Consider the following 22,705-nt stretch of genomic DNA (forward strand, 5'->3'; position numbering starts at 1 on the left):
GAAATATTTATGAGAAAAAATATTCCCATTTAAAAAATGAAATTAATGTTTATATATTAGACATTATCAAAGAATACATCATTACATTTTTAAAAGGTAGTACTTTGATAATGCATTATGGAATAAACACATATTTTGATTAGTACAAATTGCCTTTTCAAAAAAAAAAAGATTGGTATGAACTGTTGTCTCTATAGCAATAAACTTAATTTAAGAGAGAGAGTAATGAAGTGGAATAAAAAGTTAAGAAAAAGCTGCTTCTTTAAACTATAACCAAAAGAGAATTAAGCAAAAGTAAAAGGTAAAAGTAAAAAAAATAAAAAAATAATGAGCAACAAAGATGTATAAAGAAGAGGTGAGTCCTAGTCTTGTATTTCTAAATCTTAACTCTTACACTCTCTTTCTCTCTAAAAAAAACTCTTCTCATCTTTCAAACCCTTTAAACTTTTTTTTTCTTCTTCAAATTTCCTCTATTCTTTCAAGAGGAAATATACTTGTAGGTTCATACTTCAACTTAGGAAAAACACAAGGGGGTGTGGTGGTGGAGAGAGGAAAAGAAACATAAGAGAGAAACAAAAAAAAACAAGTGTAGTAGTGAAGGAATTACTTAGTTTGAAAAGTGGGGGTGGTGTGGGGGTGGGTATAGCAAATTGTAATGCGCTCAGGAGCTTATACATTGCAAGAGACACTAACAGCCGAGGCTGCTTCAATCTTGAAGCACTCTCTAGGCTTAGCACGTAGAAGAGGCCATGCACAAATCACACCTCTTCACGTTGCTGCTACACTTTTGAGTTTACCATCTTCTTCTTTAAGAAATGCATGTCTCAAATCTCAACAACAAAATAATCATCCTCTTCAATGTAGAGCTCTTGAACTTTGCTTCAATGTTGCTCTTAATAGACTTCCAACTACTACTACTTCACCTTTGCTTCAACCACAGCATGTTCCTTCACTTTCTAATGCACTCATTGCTGCTCTTAAAAGAGCTCAAGCTCATCAAAGAAGGGGGTGTATTGAGCAAAACCAACAGCAGCAGCAGCAACCACTTTTGAGTGTTAAAGTTGAACTTGATCAGCTTATTCTTTCCATTCTTGATGACCCTTCTGTTAGTAGAGTTATGAGAGAAGCTGGTTTTTCTAGTCCTTCTGTTAAAAACAATTTGGAAAACTCTTCAACTTTAATCAACTCTTCTAGTGTTTTTCATTCTTCACCTTCTCCTCTTAGTCATAACCATTTTCTGAGTTCTTATGGTTATGGTTCTGTTCTCTTTTCTTCACAGAAGAAAGAACAAGTAGTATATCATCCTTTCTTAAAATCTTCTGAGTCTAATAAGGAAGATATTAATCTTGTTTTTGATGTTCTTTTAAGGAAGAAGAAGAAAAACACTGTGATAGTTGGTGATACAGTTTCTTTAACTGAAGGACTAGTTAGTGAGATAATGAAAAGATTTGAAAGAGGTGAAGTACCTGATGAGATGAAAACAACTCATTTTGTGAAGTTTCATGGACTTAGTTCAGTTTCATTGAAGTATATGAAAAAGGAAGAAGTTGAAATGAATGTTATTAGAGTGTTGAAAAGGAAGGTTAGTGATTATGTTGCATTAGGTGTTGGAGCTATTTTTTATGTTGGAGATTTGAAGTGGATAGTGGATGATAATGATGGAAGTTTGAATGAAAAAGAAGTTGTTGATTATGTTGTGGAAGAAATAGGAAAGTTGTTTGGTGAAGAAGGGAACAAGAATGGTAAGATTTGGCTTGTTGCAACAGCTAGTTATCAAAGTTACATGAGGTGTCAAATGAGAGTACCAACTTTTGAGAATCAATGGTGTCTTCAAGCTGTTCCTGTTCCATCTGGTGGACTTGGTTTGAGTCTTCATTCATCAAGGTAATTCATTCATTAATCTCTTATTAGCTTAATCATTTTTTTTTAGAATCAATAGTCCTTTTTGATACTTTAGTCTATATATTTCTCAACAAAAAAAAAAACATATGAAGGTGTATTTTGTTAGTTAGTTTGGTTTGTCTTTTGTTGTTTTTTAGTTTGAACTTAGGACCTGTCTTCGGTTAATCATTTTGGACTATAATTTTGTAATTTTGATACATTTAATGACCATACGACAATTGACAACAATTTACTATGTCTGATTCATGAAATTACTAACAAAACGCGATTAGGGATGTTTTTGTAATTTTTATACAGTCGATAAATAATATTATGACACTCATAACACTAAAAAAAATACAAAAATGATGGTTTTATTATTCAAGTATCTTGATTAAACAAGTAGAAGGAAATAAAAAAAAATGGAAATACAAAAGTTTATGAAGCATGATAAGTGTTTATGTGAAAGGTTGATTTGTTTTGCAATTTGTTGGTAAGTATGTACGGTATTCTGGACTATATGGCAGAAGGCACTGTGAAAAGCATTGTTGGTTGGTAAGGTAAGGTAGACGTGAAGCAGTGCCTTTCTGCTTCACTTTGTTTTGTCAGTATTATATAAACAAAACCTCTTTAGACATTAACCGATTCACATGATGTTTTGTACAAGGTACTATACTTTACCAAAAGCTAAATCATAAAGTAAAAACATGCATATATATTTTTGCTAATATGTTCTATTTCCAACGTTTCATTCTCTTATATACTATTTTATAGCAACATTTTCAAAGATATTAAGCTAAAAGTATGATAAATATAACATGACACTTTAGATCGAAGACATGTCTTACATCTCGCATAGTAAGTGATTAAGACTGATATATTTTGTGTTTTAAACTATTTAACTTTTTCAAAATATTATTGGTGTCGACGTGTTAGTGTATATGTCTGTATTTGTTTGATTTTGGATGCTAATTGGAGTTTGTTACTCAATTTGCAGTGTGCATGATTCAAAAATGAGCATCTCTCAAAATCCATCTCCTATGCTGGAATCAAAGTTTTTCAGTAACAAGGAGGAACATGAGAAGCTTAATTGTTGTGAAGAGTGTGTCTCCAATTATGAAAAAGAAGCTCAATTGTTCAAACCAGACCAGAAGAATCTGTTGCCTTCATGGCTTCAGTCTCATAGCACAGAAGCACGTCAGAAGGTAGCAAAATTTTATCTTTTTTCCCAACTTGTACAAGAATACAAAACACTAAAAAACCTAATTCCTAAAAAGATTTATCTCATATAACGCGTCAAATCTGAATAATTTACACCATCGATTTGAGATCAACCGGTCTAGGTTAATTAATGTGTCACACATTTAACGCGTCAAATCTGAATCTAGTGTCACAAACACATTTATTAGATCAAAATTAAACGGTTCATATTTTGACTTCATCAAAATTGATTATAAGATACAATGATCTTATGTGATTTTTGACTTGGTGTATGTTTGAAATAGTGGCTTATCAATTCAATGTTTTTTTCAGGATGAATTAACCCAGTTGAACAAAAAGTGGAACAGATTATGCCAATGTCTCCACCAGAACAAACAACCTCAAAACCATTGGAGCAACAATCACAGTTCAAATGCAAAGATCTACCCTTATAATTCATCATACCCTTATTGGCCAAACCAAGGTAGTAGTATCTTGCCAGATACATCAAGTTCAATATCTTTTGCTGATTCTGCAACCAAACCAGCTTATAGTTCAAACCTTATACCTCGATTCCGGCGCGGACAACAATCATGCACCATTGAGTTCAACTTCAATGATGAAAAAGCTCAGAAAAACCAAGTAACAGCAACCTTGGAATTGGATTCTCTTAAGGGTATGGAAGGTACTAAAGAAGTAAAGACAACTCTTGCACTTGGAAATTCAACATTCAGTGTCTCAGATCAGAAAAGGATGGAAAATTTAACACTGCAAAGAGATCATATATATAAAGTGTTGCAGGAGAATATTCCATGGCATTGTGAAACAGTTAGTTCAATAGCAGAAGCTTTGGTTGATTCTAAATCATCAAAGGAATGTGCTACTTGGTTGTTTTTGCAAGGGAATGATTCTGTTGGGAAAAAAAGGTTGGCACTTGCAATAGCAGAATCAGTGTTTGGATCAGTTGAAATGTTTTCTCATGTGGATATGATGAAGAGAGAGAATTCAGAGACACCCTTTTCTGAAAAGGTTGTTGGGCCATTGAAAAACAATGAAAAGTTTGTTGTTTTGGTTGAAAATGCCGATTTTGGTGATACCCTGATAAGGAAAATGCTTGCTGATGAATTTGAGATTGCAAAGTTTGGAACTTTAGGCCAAAAAATATTCATATTATCCAACGGTGGCAGTATGGTTAGTGAAGATCAGAAGAAGGATTCAGTGATGAAGTTGGTTTTGAAGATTAGTGAAACTGAGAAAAAACCAACTTTTGAGTTATCACCATCTTCATCATCATCATCAAAATCACCTTGTTTAGGTAATAAAAGAAGTGCTGAACTTGACTTGTTTAGCAAGATAAAAATTCCAAGAATTGAAGAAAATGAAGGGAACAAGAAGAGAGAATTTTCATTTTCAAGACAATCAAGCTTCAACAACACTCTTGACTTGAACATGAAAGCTGATGAAGAAGATAATGAAGACTATGATGAGGGAGAAAATAGTCCAATTTCAAGTGATTTGACAAGAGAAACATTAGGAGAACATTTGATCTCAAATGAGTCACTAGACTCAATTGAGAATTTGTTTGAGTTCAATCAAAGTCCAGCTAAGAACAAGGAAATGACACAGATGTTTATGTCAAGGGTAAAAGAGTCATTTGAGGAGGTTTTGGGGAATGTAAAATTTAGTGTACAAGATAAGGTGATAGAGGAAATTGGTGTAGGGTGTGGTTCTTTTACTAACAACATGTTTGAGAAATGGCTAAAAGGCATTTTTCAAACAAGTTTAGAGAGGGTTAATGGTGGGGATAAAAATGGTATAGTTTATACACTTTGTTGGGGTGGTAAAGAGGATAGAAAATGGGATAGTGGGTTTATGGGTTCATGTTTGCCTAAAAATATCCAAATTGTTAACTACTTAATGGATTGATCATATCACTGACTTTGGTTAGTAGTGGGGGTGAGAAGATGTAAAATGCAAGTAATAGGTACCTTTTGTGTAACTTCTAATTTTCATTATAGAATGTGTTTGTTTTCTTATGCATTTTTTGTGTACTCTTTACAATCATGAGCAGCATCTTGCAATGAAATTGATGATTTGTTTTTAATAAGTAGGAATCGAAATCGGGATCTCAGAGTTTACAACACGCTCACACTATGTGCACTAACCATTTGTGCTAGACCTGATTGTACTGAATTTTTATTTGAATGTTAAGGTGCAATAGTTGATAACGTATAATAACACATATAGCAACAAAAGAAAAATTGAAGTTGAAGATAATGTTTGCATGTATGCAAATACTTGGTCATATATACTGAAGGCTTAACTATATGTTATTCAATCAAATATCACCAATGCAGATGTTTGTGAGATATTTTAGAGAGAGAAAAAAATACAATATATGGTGAAATATCTTTGATCCATTTTTAATGCACTATTTATTCATAGAAAGCACCATTTTTAATCCTCTATTCAGCAAGCATCATAGTCAATAAGTCAATTCATCATTGTATATCTTGTTATTATGAACAAAAAAAAAATGTATCATTAATCAACTCTATTATGCTTCAATTGTCACATATAATTGAGAGAGTATAGAACACTATTAAGTTCATTAGTTTGGAGATACCAAAAACTTGTGATAAATTTGAAAAAGTTATTATAACATGTTCATGATGTAGACAATGCAATTAAAAACATGAGATTGAAGACATACATCATATAGAAAATCAAAGTGATGTTTTTGTCCTTATAATAGCATTAAGCTATTAAATTTCTAAATTCACAAATAAGTGTTTCCTTGTTCTATACAAAGTTGGATTTTAAATTCTTAACCTGTAATAATTCTCTTTCAATATCCTAATGTAATCCAACTATCCTACTTAATTTTCTTTTAAAATTATATACATATACACCAACGCAATGAAAACCAAAAACAAGACTCCACTACAAGACATAGACACTTTATAGTTCCAAATTTATTTCCTTGAAATATTCTTTATAGTAATTTCTTTGACCTTAAAGTTTGTATGATTGAACGGCGAATGTGGGTCCTGTCTTCCATTCTTAGAACATCATCATGGCTTTGATTTTCTGCGTTAGATTTAAGATGTATGATCGTAACATTTATACTTTTTTAGAGAAAAGTACTTGAGTGTCTTGCTGTTTTAATTATGTAAAGTTATTCCATCATAGTTGAATGATAGATATCCCCTCATTATATTTGAATTACAATGTGTCCCATATTCATAATAATGGACCGCAGTAACAAACTTACATGGATATGGAAAAAATATAGAAAATTGATTTTATGACATCAATTATTTCCTATACATACATGGACCTTTCGTGGAAGTTAATTATCACCGACAAAACCGACAGCAGTTAACTATCATTGGATTTAACGGTAGTTAACTACCGCTGCGACCTATAATTTAACACAGTCAAAAGCTTCATTCAACATTGTCATTATCATTCATCATTGTCATTATCATCCTTCATCCAACATTGTTATTATCATCCTTCATCCAAATTATCAAATTTTCTTGCAAAGTCAAATTGCACCAATTCATCCAATTTAGCAAAATGTTAGTGAAAATGTCATTATTTAGTTATGATGGGATGTTGTTATGAAAATCTCATTACATGGAATGTTGTGATGGAATTTTGCAATTTAGTTTGATTAGCAAAATGTTAGTTTGAAAATGTAATTATTTTGTTACGATGGAATGTTGTTATGAAAATCTCATTACATGGAATGTTGTTAGGATGGAATTTTACAATTTAGTTTTGATTAGGGTGTTATTTTGTTAGATTAGGATGTTATAATCAAGTTAGAAAAGCACTATATAGTCAATTTAGTTTAGTTACTTTTAATATTTTGAATGATGGTTCCTATGTTAATGTTGGTCAATTTTGAATGATTTTTTGTAGTGTTTTATGTCTATGGTCATGTCTGAGAAGGAGGATGGTGCTTAATTCAAAAAGGAGCTTGAGGTCCAGCACAGTGATACTCAAATGAAAAAGAAAGCAAAAACGATCATGATATGGCACGGTATCAAATGCGAAGGATCTGAAGAAAAAAAGCAATGCGAAGGTGACGGTCTACAATTTTAATAAGCTTAGAAGTAGTGGAAGGATGTGTTATTTTGGTCTACAACCAAAATTAAGTGCCCCATGAACCGTAGAGGAGAATCCTATTGACCTAAGTGACGAGGGTCGAGGGAGAAGATTAATAGTGATTATTGTAATGGCTTGTAATAATGTTTTATTTTTTTGTATTTTTCTTTTTTATGTTTTTGAATAAAGTTGTGTATTAGACCGAATAAATTTTGAATAAATTTATATTTTTGAATAAATTTTGCGTGTTTTGAATGATTGATTAGAACTGCGATGAAAATGAATGCATGAATGAAGCAATTGTTATGGTGTAAATTGACTTTGGGTGATTTTGGAAGAAGTTTGAATGCATGAATGAAGTAATTCTTCTACTTGTGTAAAATTACATGTCGCAGCGCCAGCTTTTTGGGTCCCTCGCCTTTGATTCAATCAGTGATTGATTGTTTGAGAGTTAAGAGGGAATAGAGAGAAAGGACTTTGGGAGAAAGAAAAGATGAAAAGTAGGTAGATGATAAACCCTCCCATGGAACGTTTATTTTTCTCCATAAAACTAAAACTTTTATATGAAGAAAATCTCAAAATGATATATTAAGAGAGAACTTTGGAGGACACTGTTGGATCAAGCAAATTCTTTAAATCTCTCTTTGGGAGTTTAGGACTTAAAAAAAAAAAAAGGAGACGAAAAGTGAAGAAAAGATAGTTCTCAAATTAAATGAAGGATTTAATTTTCTTCATAATACAAAATCTTTTAATATGAAAGAATTTTGGAGGGCTTGAACAAATTCTTCATATCATTTTCATCTTTTTTTTTAAGGAAAAATCATTTTCATCTTTCTTTCTCTATAAAAACAATATTTTCTCATTAAATGTATTATTTATAAACATTCGTTTCTCATTATCTATAAAAACACCGTCTCAAAACTTAAATAAACTTCTTTCTTTCTCTCTTCTCTCTTCTCCCAAAGTTGTTCCATCTCTTCCCCTACAAATTCTCAAACTGAATCATCTTTTTGTCGATATAATACTCTTAAACCTACAAATATCAATCATCGACATTTTCTTTTACGTCCTCTTCAAAAATTTCCTCCCAAACAAGATGAGAAATTTTCATTCCCTCCTCTCTCGCCCAAAGTCCTTCCCTTTCTTCTCCTTCTAACTCCTAAACAATCATTATCTTTCAAAAGAGCTGTCAATTGGTGTTTAGTTGGATGGAAATAAAAGTTTGCAATGATTTAGTTGTACGTTGTACCGCAATCATCACTGTAGACTATGCAATTAATTAAGAGCCTTTTGAAAGTATAGTCAATAAAAACCTAAACCCAATAACCCTGAAATCATTACAACCGTAGTGCTTCAGTTTCTTATGGCGGAAAAAGAAACGCACGTAGTGCTTGTGATCTTTATTTTTAAGTAAAGATAATACAACATAATCATTGTTATGTATACTGGCAGATAGACGTGAGCATTCTTATTTTGTTAGGACTTAGTTACACATATTTCTCTAATACTAGCCTTATTTTTTTATTTTTTTTTGAGCGACCAAATCATATCACATATTAACATTTTGCAGAATATAGTACACAGATAATAAATAAATAAATACAATCAAATCATATCACATTAATATTTTTTTAATATTTTTTTAAAAAATAGAAGTAAAAGTGACAATAACAGCTATGGGGAGATTAAAACACTAGTCATTAGCACTAGGACAAAAAGACAATAACACATGACAATAGAAGTGAAAGAAGCTTTCATTATTGTATAATCCATAAATAACACACATACAACAAAAATGACACTTGTCTGAACAAAGAGGAAAAAAACTCTTTATGGAGTTCCCTCAAATTTACATTTGTTACAGATCTTACAAATAATGTTAAAACATAAGAGAAAAATATAGGGCCTACGTTAGAGCTCCTAAAAAATGAGAGAAAGGGCAAATTTACAAATCAGGAAAGAAAAGACTAGTATACAAAAAGAATGACACTAAGCCACAATCTCTAATCTACAAATCTGGTATGTATTTTGGGAGCATATACAAAAGGGTGACAGACTTAATAATTTCCCACCCCTGAAGTAAACAGCCTATTATTATAAGTTAAGTCAAAGACTTACAATGAATCGGGAGGTGTTGTATGTGAAGAGGAATCCTCTGAAACAGGAGCAGACGAGCTTGATATGTCTAGCACGGTTTCAAGCTTGAGCAAAGGTTTTATTCTTCTATCAACCTCATCGCATAGATGATTAATCTCTTCACGGATCATGAGAAAAGCATTTTTGCAAGACTCCTCGTCCCTGAACGCCAATATCCATCTTCCATCAACAAAAGCTTTTGTCTTTAACTTCCCATGTCGATTGTACTTGACAGGATCCAGAAAAGGTAGAGCCGAAGGTCGGATCCGCAGGTGTAACCATTTTGAATGCTTATCGTCAACCCTAGGCTAAAGAATGACAGAAGTTATTGTAATATCACTATACACTGACTGATCAAACTTCAAAGTAAAAATAATTGTAACATTCGGTTTATTTAAATTGCATTTATGGATTCTTTCTGCATGGAAACAAACATTAATGTGTATAATTGTCAGCTAACAGAGCTACTTGTTTCAAGATTAAGATGCAAGGTAGAAGACAACTATACATACATTGCACCCAGCCAAAGGTGCAGCAACCCGAACAACTCCATACGGCTTCTTCAAAGGCAATTCTTCTGCAAGCACGAGCCAACCAGAAGTTCCTACAGAGATTGCTAGAAAGCAAAAATGGCGCTCTTTGCCCCTCTCGAAAGCAATTCTACAAGGCACAGCATTAACTGCAGGTGGTAAATAAGAGACAGATAGGTTACTTTTTTGTCCTAAATTAAAATATAAGACACATAACACTTTTTAAGTGTATTAATTTTTTAATTTCCTTCTATAGCCCCCCCTATTTTATTGTGCCTTTTATCTGACGAAGATTGATCTACCCTGTGCAAGTGAGTTTCATTTCATTTATTGATTGTTAGGGGCATGTTTGAAAAAATAATAATTAGCATCAACTCGCTTGAATGTGCTTCCTTGATCTTTGTGATCTACTTTTTTTTCTTATAAAAGACTGAAGGGAATATGTATAAAAAAAATAAAAATGAATAACAGTCATTCCGCTATGCTCACTCTATCCCACTATAGCATTTTTAGGCTGTCCTCTATATGCCGCTACCTGGGATTAATAACATACAAAGCAAAGTACTTGATGGTAAATATCATAAGTGAGGTATTTATCAGTACTTGATGTTTCATTGACAACATAGGTAACAATAACCTTAATATATTAAGAAAAAACTGTCATGAGAGAATACACAAATTCGTAATTCAGAACACTTACCAAGGTTCATTTCAGTGCCAGGCTTTGGGACTGCCGCAAGTCCAGAAGTATGGGCTCGAGAATTCGTACGATGATCGCAAGGATGATAAATAAGAGGTTGATCAGGCAAAGCTCTACCGTGAGTGAATATTTGAAGTTGGTGCAGAAGTACAAATACCTACAAGATAGAGGGGAACCAATGTAAAGTTCTTCATTATAAAGGTATGCAATCTATGACGAACCAGAATAGACGAAAATCCAAACTGTATGAGCATGTTATTAACAATGCAATTTTATAATATAACAAGACAAGACAATAAATAAGTGTAAGCAGACCTTCACCAACTCGTGCATTCTTTCTCCAGCAGTAAATGATGATCCCTCAGGTATATCTTCTGTCGGAACAACAGAAACAGAATTAAAAGCTTTCTTATTATTCTTGAGTCTGGATATAACAACCAGGTAAAGAAAATAAATAAATAAATAAATATTGGAAAAGCTACAAGGTTACAAGCTTACCTTCTGAAAAGAACATCCGAGGTGGAAAAAGCATGCACTTTGGTTCTTTTGGAGGGGATGAGGACTCCATTGCTGGAGGTAGAAAATTATATAATTCAAGCACATAAGTAAGCCACACAAACACAGAAATCCATTGGGCACAACAAGAAATATTAAAATCACCTCTTTTGCACTTTCTCCACTCATCACAAAGAACAGTAATAAGAAGGTCGGGCCAAAAACCTCTAACTTCCTTTTCAAGAGCAGAAGCCGAATTCTCGTATGAAATCTGTGAAAGGAAAGTAAATGCAATTGAAATTAAGGTATTACTGTAGCAGAGATATTAGACTCATTTGATTAATGATTATTGACTATAACCTAAAGGGAATATGGTAATTTCATGTCAAAAACCATATATTTATTGTATTAGTTGACTATTAATTACTCCCTCCGGTCCTTATTATAAGAAACAAAACCCTAATTCATTAAGACCAAGAACACGTCTTAAAATAGTTGATTTCATTTAATACACCAATAAATTTAAATTTGTTCCATGAATGCCCCTATATTAATTACTCTTATTTCTACCAACTTACTTATTTTTAATATTCTCTCATAATAAATAAGGGTTTCCTATAATAAGGACCAAATGGAGTATTTCATGCCTCTCATTAGCCCAAATGCTTCACTGCAAGTGATCATCTTATAAGCTATGCACACCGACTACATTTGCAAATCAAATAACATTTTTCTGGATATTCTACGTCAACCTTCTAAAATTTAGAAACAAACTCCTTAATAGCTGGCTGTCAAGGGGGAATAACAAAGCCATTCAACTACCCAATGTGGGACCTGGGCACCCCATAACACCAAATCTCGATCATTTCATATAAGAAAAAACAAGTTTTTGCAAGTTATATATCTGGAAGAACAACAGAACATAAAAACAAATTAACACGTGAACCAAAGCCTGCCCCGCCTGAAAATTGCTTCAATACTCTAAGTAAAGAAGTGGACCTCCTACAAGTGTAAACAATATGCAAGTATAGGGGCATGCATTAATATTTGTGCGGGTGTCACTATTAAAGCATCGTACATTCTTACTTTCAACAATTCCAGGTGGTGGTTGTTGAATTCTGACTCACTGTAAGGAAGCAACTGGCGTAAAAGCCAACCACCATCCCATAGTGTCTCTGCAGATATATTAGAACGGCAAAAGAGGCTCACTAATGCATCGAGCACCTGGAAAAAAAACATCCCATATATATTAAAAGATTACTAAACTCGAACATCCAGTGATAAAGTAAGATTGTCTTGACATTCCATAAAAAAAATGCAATGCCACAGTGGATAAAAGATAAACCGTAAACCAGAAATGATAAAGACTATTTGACTATGGCATTGTAATCATATCCTATAGAATCTTGAACATCATGACATAAATTAAATGGTAAAGTTAGCGACACCAGGCAGGTAATTTGTTCACATGAACTGCCAAACTTTATTTTATTTGTTCACGTTCGGAGATACTTATATTTTTTATTATTAAAATCAACCACATATTCTGATCCAAGTAGCATTTTCAGTCTAGCATATCACGTGAATTATGGTTCCTTTGAAAGGTAAACTTTATATTTTATAATATATACAATCTATTAGTTCCTTTGACCAACAATACTCTTCACCACTTCAGTGTCAAATATTGGTGAATCATACATGTGAACAAATAAAAGAAAACAAAAAAAAAAAAACACTAGTTAAAGGCACAATAATGCATTTAAGAGAATATTAGAGTAGATAGCAGAAGCTCGCTTAACATGGTTTGTATACTAAGGATCTATTCTTGATCATGCAGCTATTGCATTGAGTTTTTCAAAATACACTGGACCAATGTCATTTTAGCATGTCCAGCGAAAATATTCGCTATGTTGTAGGCTCGTTCGATTGTCCTCAAACTAGAATTTTTAAGTAAGTCTATGCAAGTGTACCCAAGTTTAAATAAACGACTTTCTAAGCAATTTACTTGATATCAGTACCTAGAGTTGTAAACATGTATGATTCAGAGATAACTAGAGAATTTGACAACCATGATGTTTAGGTATTGGAAATGTAGTTAGGGACTTCCATATAGTATAGATATAACTATTTGACTATTTTGACAAAATACGTCAATAAGACTATCAAATATAAACATGTACCTGAAATCTAGGTACACGAGGGCTTGATACCACGTTTGAAGGCTGAAAAGATACACCATATTGCTCCTGTAAAACATGGTAAGGAAAATCTAAGGAAGCCATCATCAAGCAAAACATCTTTTAAACCTTCATATAAAATAAACCAAGAGAAGAAAATAATAATCAGATATTATTTAAATCTAATCACCCAGCCAACTAGTTGACTGATGAATATGACAGAACTAAGCTTGCCTTCAAGAAGGCAAAAGTGAAAATTATACAGTATGCGAAAAAGGCATCAACTAATACTGGAAAACAGAGGAAATTGCAAACCTTAATCTTATTAAGATAAACATCAAGCCCACATGCAATACCATCTCTTGTTAAGCTACTTTCAGAAGAAAAAAGTTGTTCTTCCCCTGAAGCCTCGCCAACCAAAGCTTGCTGCACAAACATGCAATGGAAATCAAATAGCATATTAAAAGTAGACCGAAATAATCAAAAGTCGAAATAAGTACCAAGTCACTTCACTAGAATAAAACTATGAGCTATTTCCCCTCCTCCTATTACAATGATCCCTATTTCAATAGCAAAGGGAAAGAATTAATAAACCATCCAGAAATAACGTTCCATAGCAAACCTTTTAAGTTTCCACTAATCTTCTAATTGTTTCTTCCAGCATGCAAAGAGAACAGAATACCATCCTATTGTTAACATTATATAAATCAAGTTCTCACATATCCAAACTTTATTTCCTTACAACAAAAGCCCCAGGCAAAAACCTAATTAGATAAATTCATTTCTACAAGCATTTCATATTTTTATTCATGTCCATCAACAAATGTTCCCCTTTTTTGTTCTATCCGCAAGACAGCTTTCTTGACACCAACGCACAGCTTTGAATGGTGTCTTCCTCACCACCCTCAACAACATTTATAGAATATCACATCGAAGAAATATGTGGATAATAATCAGTGCTATCAAAACTATTAACAGAAATTCTTGAATTTTTATTTTTTTTCAATTTACAGGTTACAGTAATAATGGTACTTGGAGGAATCAGGTATCTTCAATGTATTCACAAAGCAACTACGCTAAAGAAATGCCACACTTAAAAAGGATAGCAAATTTTAAAATTTAGAACGCGGGATAGGATCCTAGCAAGAACAATATAAAATTGTATGTCGTATGAGGATTTGTTGTATCGAAGGTAGAAATTCTACCTGATTCACTGTATTGACAAAGGGCAACAAAAGTCAACAGTCAAATGCTCATATTTTAAAATGGCCAAACTAGTAGATGCAAGCTAGGTGTATCCTTAATACAACTTACCAGTAAGAGCTTTTTTTGCTGTTTGCGTTGTGGAAGAATTCCAAGCCCATCCAGCATTGACTCATCAAGTTCTACAAAACGAGATATGTTAAGGAAACAGAAATAAGTGCAACGGTGAAGCAAAAAGACATTAACTTTTACAACCTTTAGTTTGCAGCAGAGTGGCAAGCACACTCAAGGAACCCAAAACTTGTACATCAGCCCCACCAGTTACATATTCGAGCAAAACTTCCCTACAACAATCAGAGACATCATGACAAAAAAACAGAAACAAAGTACATATCCTAGAGCTAAGTTTTAAACCACAACTTGACGAAGTATCATTATGGCATTATAATGCCTAGCCTACAAAAAGCATGTGTCCTGGAAACAAAGTTTTTTAAATCACAACTCAAGAAAGTAACCAATATTTCTTCAGCACCCTTGATTTTTAAAAAGGTGAACGAACCCTGAGGCTTTGATTGGATGTGTGAAGAAGATGAGACGAGAGAAAGAGGTCAGAATGAGTATGTAAAGAGAGAAAGAGATGAGAAATAGAGTGGACATTATGTATTATTTGGTACGAGAGAACTAGAGAAGAAAAAAGTATGTACCCTATCTCCCTTTATTTGGTTGGATAAAAAGTGAGTCTGGGAAATTTAGAAATCAAATATTAACAACAACAACAACAAAAACAACCAAGCCTTGTCCCACTAAGGCTTTGTTTGGGAGTTTGGAGGGGAGGGGAAGGGAGGGCTGGGAAATATAGAGGGAAATGGAGAAATCTTTCACATTTTTTGAAAGAGTATTTTTTAGAGAATGATAAACCAATGCTTATGATTCATATATTTTTAATATTAAGAATATTATAACAACATAGATTAAATTTGAAGAATTCATATAAACCCTCCTCCAAAGCAACTTTTTCGTTCCCCCAAATGAGGGTTTTGTATCATGAAGAAAAATTAACCCCCCAAAGCCCTCCCCTCCCAATGTACTCTATTTCTTCCACTTGCTCCATCCTTTTTTCCAAAACCCTCCCCTCCCTTCCCCTCCAAACTCGCAAACAAAGCTTACGTGGGGTCAGCTACATGGATCAAACGACACCATAACGTTCTATCAAATACCATATTTCTATAGATAAGGAACCAACACTTTTAACTTATCCAGACAATGATAACACGACAGACAATGAAGAATATCTGGAGATGCATAAACAATAAACATGGTGGATGAATGGGGTTGAAGGTAAAAGAGATCTCATGATTCAGATCTTGTTCCAATCGTGTGTCCCATACTTCAATCCTCTATACAGGAGTCAGAAGTAAATGTTACAAAACAACTGAGAGCACGTAAGTTGATTAACTAAAATCAAATTAAAGGGTCAAGAGACAGAGTTGGAAGAGGCAAACCTTGACCAATTCCAGTTGCCTATGCCTTAGAACCATTGCAAGGTAATGCTATGAGGTGTTTAGGTGACAAATTGTAGATGAGAAATTACCAGCTATAAGCACCAAAATCTAAATACAGGATCTCAGGATGACATAGGCAAACAATATAGTTACCATAATGAGTCAGAGTGGCCAAAGAAGAAGCCTGTTGCACTGCCATCAAACTGGGTACCAAATTAACCTTGAACAACATTGGAGTGAAGTGGGCAACCAGAGGCTACCAATAAATTTAAAACAGGGTCCGAACAGCTGTAAAAATGTTTAAACAGCAGCGAAAAACCCTCAAAGTGGGACCCACAAGATGAAAAAAAAGAAACATACAACAGAGACACACAAGAAGGTGTGGAATCTGAACAAACAGATCATAGGGAACAAGCACAGCGGCAAGACCAAAACAGCAACGAAAAACCTCTGAAACAGACCATAAAAACGGGACCCACTTGGAAGTGGTCCACACAAACCAAAATGAGCCAGCGAGAAGAACGAAAAAGGTGACATTGGGAATCAATAGCAGGAAGGTGGTGTGTGGACACTATGCGAGACAGTTGCACAAAAAGTGAGTGTAAAAGCGTGTGACACATCCTCTGACGACGACGCTTGGTTGGACTACCAATCGGCGGCCTCTAGTTCAAACCAAGGTGTACAGTTGGACACCCAAGAATGAAACCTAAAATAGGGTAGCCCTTTGACACAGGCTATACCAGAAGCTAGGGATTTTGAACTTCGCTCTTGCTAATTCTTGCATATATAACAGAGCCTTAACAACTAGTGGTCAATCTGTAGCCATGTGCGAGATAGGTGACTAACCACTACTTACAAAGGGATACTAATACCGTCCATAAGAGTAAGGATAGAAGAGAAACCTTAAATTAAAGCCCAACTTCCCTCTCCCACACTATTTTAACTCCTTTATTTTTATTTTTGTTTTAAAATTTAATTAAATATATTTAAAAATATTCCTGGGAAATTAAATTACTTACCAAACACTTTAATAGGATTAAGATTCCTAGGAATAATATTCCCAGGATTGTAAATTTAATACTTGAAACAAACACACCCAAAAATCAAAAACACCATCATCAATGCTATGTATGAAAATTTCTAATAAATAACTATTAAATTACTTTTTCTATAGAAGTTACATATTTTCACTTAAATGACTGGTAAAAAGTATGAACCGGATTATTTAAGTTGGCATGATATGTTTACTAATGTGTCACAGTTCCAAAGGCGTAGAAATATGAAGATCATTGTACCAAAAAAAGAAAAAAGAAATATGAAAATCACTGTTCCCAATCTAACATAAGAATAGTAACAGAAAATGAAATATAAATCAGTATGTGTAAAGATCGGCTAATACCTCAAAGCCACATTTGAACTGCTACCATTATTTAGGATGGTGATACTTTGTGGATGACAGTCTGAAGAACTAGATGAGCATGGCACATTGACCACCAAGCATTTTGCACTATTCTCAGCAAGGTTATCATTATCTATCCCATCGCTTTTAGATGTAAAACCATGATCAGGTATATAGCCATTGACTTGACCCCCAGAACATTTTGTAAAGGACTCTAAGGGGTAATAAAGTGCAGCAACTATTGTATTTGCCAAATCTTTGATCTTGACTATCCTCAAGATGCAACAAAGTAAGTAAAGAGAAGTCACAACACCACTTTGCATATCCTGATCAACATGCTACTAAACATTAAAAAGATCATGTTGAATAGCATAAATGAGAAGTAAACAGAGAAAGTCATAAAGTGAAGTTTCATACGTTATCAGCCACTGTCCTCAGGGAAGGAAGAAGGACTGGAAAAATCAGAAGCATCAGAATGCTGTCTGTTATTAACCTTTCAACGTCAGGAATTCCAGCAGAGATTATATCACTAAAGTAATATAGATTATCCTCAATTTCATCTACAGCAGTAGTAACGGTAGAGTTTGAATCTGGGCCTGGATTTCTGTATCAGTAACCATAATTACTCTCTATGGAAACAAAAAAATCTGAATGAAATATGTAACATACGAAATATGTATGTCTTACTTCAGCGTCTCAGAGATCAGTCTGTTTAAATCCATACACTGCTTCCTAAAAAAGGAAACCAGATTTGAAAAGTAATCTGTGTGAGGTTCGCTGGTTATATATCTATTAACAGAGTCATCTCCAACTGAAAATTATACACAAAAATATTAGAAAATCATTTTTAATCATAACATAACTGAGTTATGAAAGAAATTGAAAAAACATAGAAAATGGACTCCAAAAAACAAAACAAAAAATCTCACCATGATAAACATTAAGGGTCACAGCACGTACAGCAGCGCGGATCATGCTCTCCTCATGAAAGGCAAAGCGTATCGCCTCGACATATAATGGAAATGAAACTACTTCGTCCTAAATGGATAGATAAGTACAGTAAATACATATGGGCATCTCAAAAACAAGGCAGTGTTATCAGACATTTCTACCCAGTAAAAACATTATTAAAAGTTAATTATACTTGAAAGACTGGGATGCTCAATTATTAACTGATCCATAAAATTATGAATCTCACAAGATTGGACTGCCTGGATTACAGGACTAACGATTTTTCAATAGGCAGCCTCAACTGCACAAAATATCAGAGTTTAGTTGAATTTAAACTGTAAATTTTTTCCTCCTTTCTTCTTTTTTCCATGTGCAATAAAATATCAAAGTCTTCTCAAAGTACAATAAAACTCATAATGAACCACTTTCTATAGCCATGGGAATACAGCTAAAAATAAACAAAACCGAGTATCCTCTCCTTTACCATTTTTAAGCCACAAACATGAGATCAACTACAAGCCTATAACCAAGTCCAAGTGTTAGGATTAGGAAGAACATCGTACAAAGGAAGAACGTCATACAAATCGCTGCTAAGCTAGTAATCTAAATCATTAACAGAGCAAGAAGATTCGGAAAACAGAAAAACTTACATTGCGAGTCTTCACAAGCAGAGAAATAGTATTCTTGTTTAATTTCCCACCTATTGCTCTTCAATGATGACCATAAAAGAGATTAAAGGACTAGTTAGCAAAATTATAAAAAGGGACATAAAAAACAGAGGTTGTGCAGTGCAATCATCAACTTTTGTACACTAGTAGGATACATTAAAACGAACCTTAAAAAAGATATGTAGTATGACAACAGCTCTTCATTGCGGAAATCAAATGAATACGTAATTAGGTAGTTCATATGTTCATTACTGAACATATAGTCTGCAAAAGTAACAATAAAGAATAAAATCAAGCCCGTCAACATTGTTGCATCTAGTGTAGGAAATAATGTAACTGCGGAAAAGGGAACTTCGTTTGACAATCAACTTACATATAGCATGTTCGCTTTGTAGGTTTTGGATCATAATGCTAACAGTTTGTAGCAACTGAAGTGGAATGCTAATAGTCCTGCTAAGTTTTAGAATACGTACAAAATCCCCCACAACTTGCTTTTCCATGAAAAATCTGCCACAAGCTAGGATATATAAATTTCAAGCATTAAAACAGTTATACCAAGGAGCATAAGCATAACGGAATCTCACTCAAAAAAGGTTGGGTCATGTTGGTCGCCATATGTTACCAACTCCGCGATTGATCTCAGTGCCTCAATAACAAAATCCTACCACAAATAATACAATTGATATATAGAGGAAACCGTGAAAACAAGTCAAAGCAAGTTCTAATCATAAGATGGAATTTTTATTACCTTGTTAACCTCATTAACTATTTGAACTTTTGTCAACTGATCAGCTAAGTACCTAAGCACCACAAGCAGCAGGGAAACTCAATGAATAAACAAAACAGAACATCAATGAAGTTTACCCAATTCTATCTAACATGAGAATAAAGTATTCATACTGAATAGCTTCAGAGATTAGCTGTCAGCTTGATATTATGTTTTCTGTGTCTGTAGACGAAGTGGCAAGCACCACCTAAAACTCATACACACAGCTGCGGGGCCCAGGTTCAAACCCCAGCGAAGGTGTCCAGCCTAGCAATATCGACATTGCCAGATGAGCTAGGCCTTGCGGACAAGGAGAATCCCTTAATTAAGGGAATAAATCTAGACTAAACCAACGACATATCAATTCTAATAAAATTATAATTATAAATATCCAAGGAAGAGCATATATCTAATAATAAAGAATTAACTTAGTGCATTTCTCAACACTCTCCCTCAAGCTCTCTTGTCACATATGTAAGTTATCATTGGTCCTCGAAGAATGTTTATGAAAACGTCAGCCAATTGATCATTAGTAGAACCAAAAAATGAAGTAGCAATCTCGCCAAACACAATTTTCTCATAAAATGACATTCAATCCCAATATGTAAGGTTGCTTGATTAACAAAAATGAGACTCATAGTCAATGAAAGCACGGACACACAGACACTGGCACGTCAACACCCAACACCGATAATAATTTAAGAAAATGACATAATTCAATTTAATCACATGTGTCAGTGTTATGTTCTGAGACTGACAAGTGTAGGACACGGGCACACCTTCAATTAGAAGTGTCTATCATAGTGTAAGAGCCATATGAGCTCCTGAGTAATCAATTCATATCTTATCCGTAATTCACATGTATCTACCATACAAATTTAGTTTATCCAATTATTCACTGTATTATCATTAAGCACATACACATCTATCATTTTTGTTTCACTATTTAAGTAAATTGTATAAATTTACAACAATGCATAACGAAATTTAGAGAGAAAAGCATATGATTAATTTAATAATTGAATGATTGATGAATTATTATGAGGCAATGAGGAAAATAGTGAAATTAGAAAGAAACCTGAGTTGATCCAATGAAAAACGATCTTTGGATCTCCAGAAGGAAAACCACATGGTTCTATGAGAATCAATCAAGAGGCGAAATTCATCGAGATTGAAACTGCTCGATCCTCCACACGAGCGAGCAGCTTCAGAGAGAGTGGGGTTTTCGATGAGAGAGAGAGAGAGAGATCGCGATGAAAGAGAAAGAAAGAGTGTTATCGAAACAAATGAGAACACTTTTTGAGTTTCGAGTTAGGATTAATTATTTAATTGATTGATTAACGAAAGAGGTTGTGAAGTTGAAGATGATGAATGAATAGAACAATTTGAACAAGGAAACTTGAGGAGTGACGCAATGCATTTGCAACGTGTGTGTGTGTGTGTTTAATATTTTAAATGAATGAATCTTCTCGGTGTTGTTGTTGTTGAATTAAATTTTAGGGTAAAGTGTGTGTTTAATTAAGACAAAATATAATAGCTTATCACAAACTTTGTATTTTGTTGCCTTAAATTTTAGGATGAGGGGATGATTGTTGTGTTATCACAAACTTTACATGATAATGGATAAACATTTTTTTTTATGTTATACGATGTTTGGTGTAAAAAAGTTGTTTTGGTATGTTACACATATACTTAGAGATAAAAAGTTATGAAGTGATATAGTGATAATGATGATAATAATTTCAATTTTTATCATATCATTTGCCTTACAATTAAATATAATTGAAGTTGTTATATTTCTTATTTTTTAACAGATCAAATGCATCATATATATATATATATATATATATATATATATATATATATATATATATGTGTGTGTGTTAAAAATATCCACTCTACAACATCTTAAATTTTATAATTTGAACTAGATGTTGTTAATTAACAGCAACAAGGGACATGCCTCTTGGATGGAGAATGGGATCATCCTTCCACGATCAAATATATCATTGGTTATCCCCATTTTTACTATCCACACCACCTCTACTATAAGATTATTTAACCACCAAACATGGATGAAGAATAACGTATAAATAAGAGAGAATAATATGTTTACTGTATTATCCTTATCACGTACAGAGTAGTGTATGTACGAATAGTGAGATTGAAAAGGCCCAACCTTCTTTATAAATAACTTAATATTCACTAGTTAGAAAGTTAAGAAATTGCACTGCAACTTCAACTTCATTCTCGAGTCAATAAGATTGTAATCAATTCTCATCTAAAGCAATCTCAACATACTCAAAATTACATTATATCTTTGTAGGGACTAAAACAAAACTGTGAATATTTATAGGGACTAAAAATTTAAGTAACCTTAATTTTTATTAGAACTTTGATAAATTTCAAATGAAAGTCGAAAATACAATTTAACTACGCATGGTCATTTTTGCAGTACCTCCTATTAAACACAGTTGCTAGGTGCAATGGGGACAATTTTTGCAAGTGGATACTTCTTTTAATTTAGGTTTGGATTTTTTTTTTTGTTGACTAAATTTGGTTTTAGATTATTATACTACATTTTTTTTTTAGAGAAAATTAATGTACTGCATGTTTTTGAAAGATTAATATACTACATTGCATGAGTTATATAACGTAGTGAACATATCATCAGTGTTAAGACGTATATCTAAACACAATATTATTTATTTTTCACATCAAGCTGTTTCTTTCCATATCGTTTATCTTATTTCCACTCATGAAATTTTACTATTTCTTCATTTGAATCTCATGCAGTAATCATGAATTTTAATTTTGGTTACAGTATTCAGCTACCAAAATGATTGTTTTTGACTATATGGTTGAAGGAAACTACCAAGACACTACTATGTATATATTATCTCTTGTTTCACTTATAAAAACGTGATAAACATGAAGATTAAGGATGATGTCTATGGCAGACATGATGCTGCTGACGTTTG

At 33.3% G+C, this 22,705-nt stretch overlaps 2 protein-coding genes across 8 annotated transcripts; one reads left to right on the plus strand and one right to left on the minus strand.

Moving 5' to 3' along the window:
- Positions 1-389: 389 nt before the first annotated feature.
- Positions 390-5,185, plus strand: LOC11438125 (protein SMAX1-LIKE 4). Its single transcript, XM_003595046.4, has 3 exons — positions 390-1,884; positions 2,879-3,086; positions 3,415-5,185. Exons 1-3 carry the CDS (start codon positions 656-658, stop codon positions 5,005-5,007), a joined length of 3,030 nt encoding a protein of 1,009 aa, XP_003595094.2. The 5' UTR covers positions 390-655; the 3' UTR covers positions 5,008-5,185.
- A 3,748-nt stretch (positions 5,186-8,933) lies between these two features.
- LOC11445431 (protein TRANSPARENT TESTA 9) lies at positions 8,934-21,159 on the minus strand. Of its 7 annotated transcripts, none has more exons than XM_024776509.2 (21): positions 20,803-21,155; positions 19,707-19,758; positions 19,543-19,619; positions 19,332-19,465; positions 19,126-19,222; positions 18,941-18,998; positions 18,269-18,377; positions 18,027-18,150; positions 17,757-17,943; positions 17,340-17,677; positions 14,694-14,782; positions 14,550-14,620; positions 13,551-13,661; positions 13,239-13,304; positions 12,145-12,282; positions 11,224-11,329; positions 11,062-11,133; positions 10,879-10,934; positions 10,564-10,720; positions 9,846-10,012; positions 8,934-9,641 (listed from the first exon to the last, which is right to left on the minus strand). In XM_024776509.2, the coding sequence occupies exons 1-21, from the start codon at positions 20,853-20,855 to the stop codon at positions 9,312-9,314; spliced, it is 2,592 nt and encodes an 863-aa protein (XP_024632277.1). In that variant the 5' UTR covers positions 20,856-21,155; the 3' UTR covers positions 8,934-9,311. The 7 variants fall into 7 exon arrangements, 5 of the variants coding, with proteins under 5 accessions (XP_024632277.1, XP_013463414.1, XP_003595095.2 ...); XM_013607960.3 differs by having other exon boundaries at positions 10,879-10,937; XM_003595047.4 differs by having other exon boundaries at positions 10,879-10,937; positions 17,340-17,665; positions 20,803-21,154.
- Positions 21,160-22,705: the final 1,546 nt, after the last annotated feature.

The sequence above is a fragment of the Medicago truncatula genome, chromosome 2, assembly GCF_003473485.1.
Source record: "Medicago truncatula cultivar Jemalong A17 chromosome 2, MtrunA17r5.0-ANR, whole genome shotgun sequence".
NCBI lineage: Eukaryota > Viridiplantae > Streptophyta > Magnoliopsida > Fabales > Fabaceae > Medicago > Medicago truncatula.

Coding starts and splice junctions, on each gene's coding strand:
- LOC11438125 (XM_003595046.4), top strand. CDS start 656: ATGCGCTCAGGAGCTTATACATTGCAAGAGACACTAACAGCCGAGGCT. Junction 1,885..2,878: donor TTGAGTCTTCATTCATCAAG/GTAATTCATTCA, acceptor CTCAATTTGCAG/TGTGCATGATTCAAAAATGA. Junction 3,087..3,414: donor GCACAGAAGCACGTCAGAAG/GTAGCAAAATTT, acceptor TGTTTTTTTCAG/GATGAATTAACCCAGTTGAA.
- LOC11445431 (XM_013607960.3), bottom strand. CDS start 20,855: ATGTGGTTTTCCTTCTGGAGATCCAAAGATCGTTTTTCATTGGATCAA. Junction 19,466..19,542: donor CATGACCCAACCTTTTTTGA/GTGAGATTCCGT, acceptor AGCTTGTGGCAG/ATTTTTCATGGAAAAGCAAG. Junction 18,151..18,268: donor GACCCTTAATGTTTATCATG/GTGAGATTTTTT, acceptor TATAATTTTCAG/TTGGAGATGACTCTGTTAAT.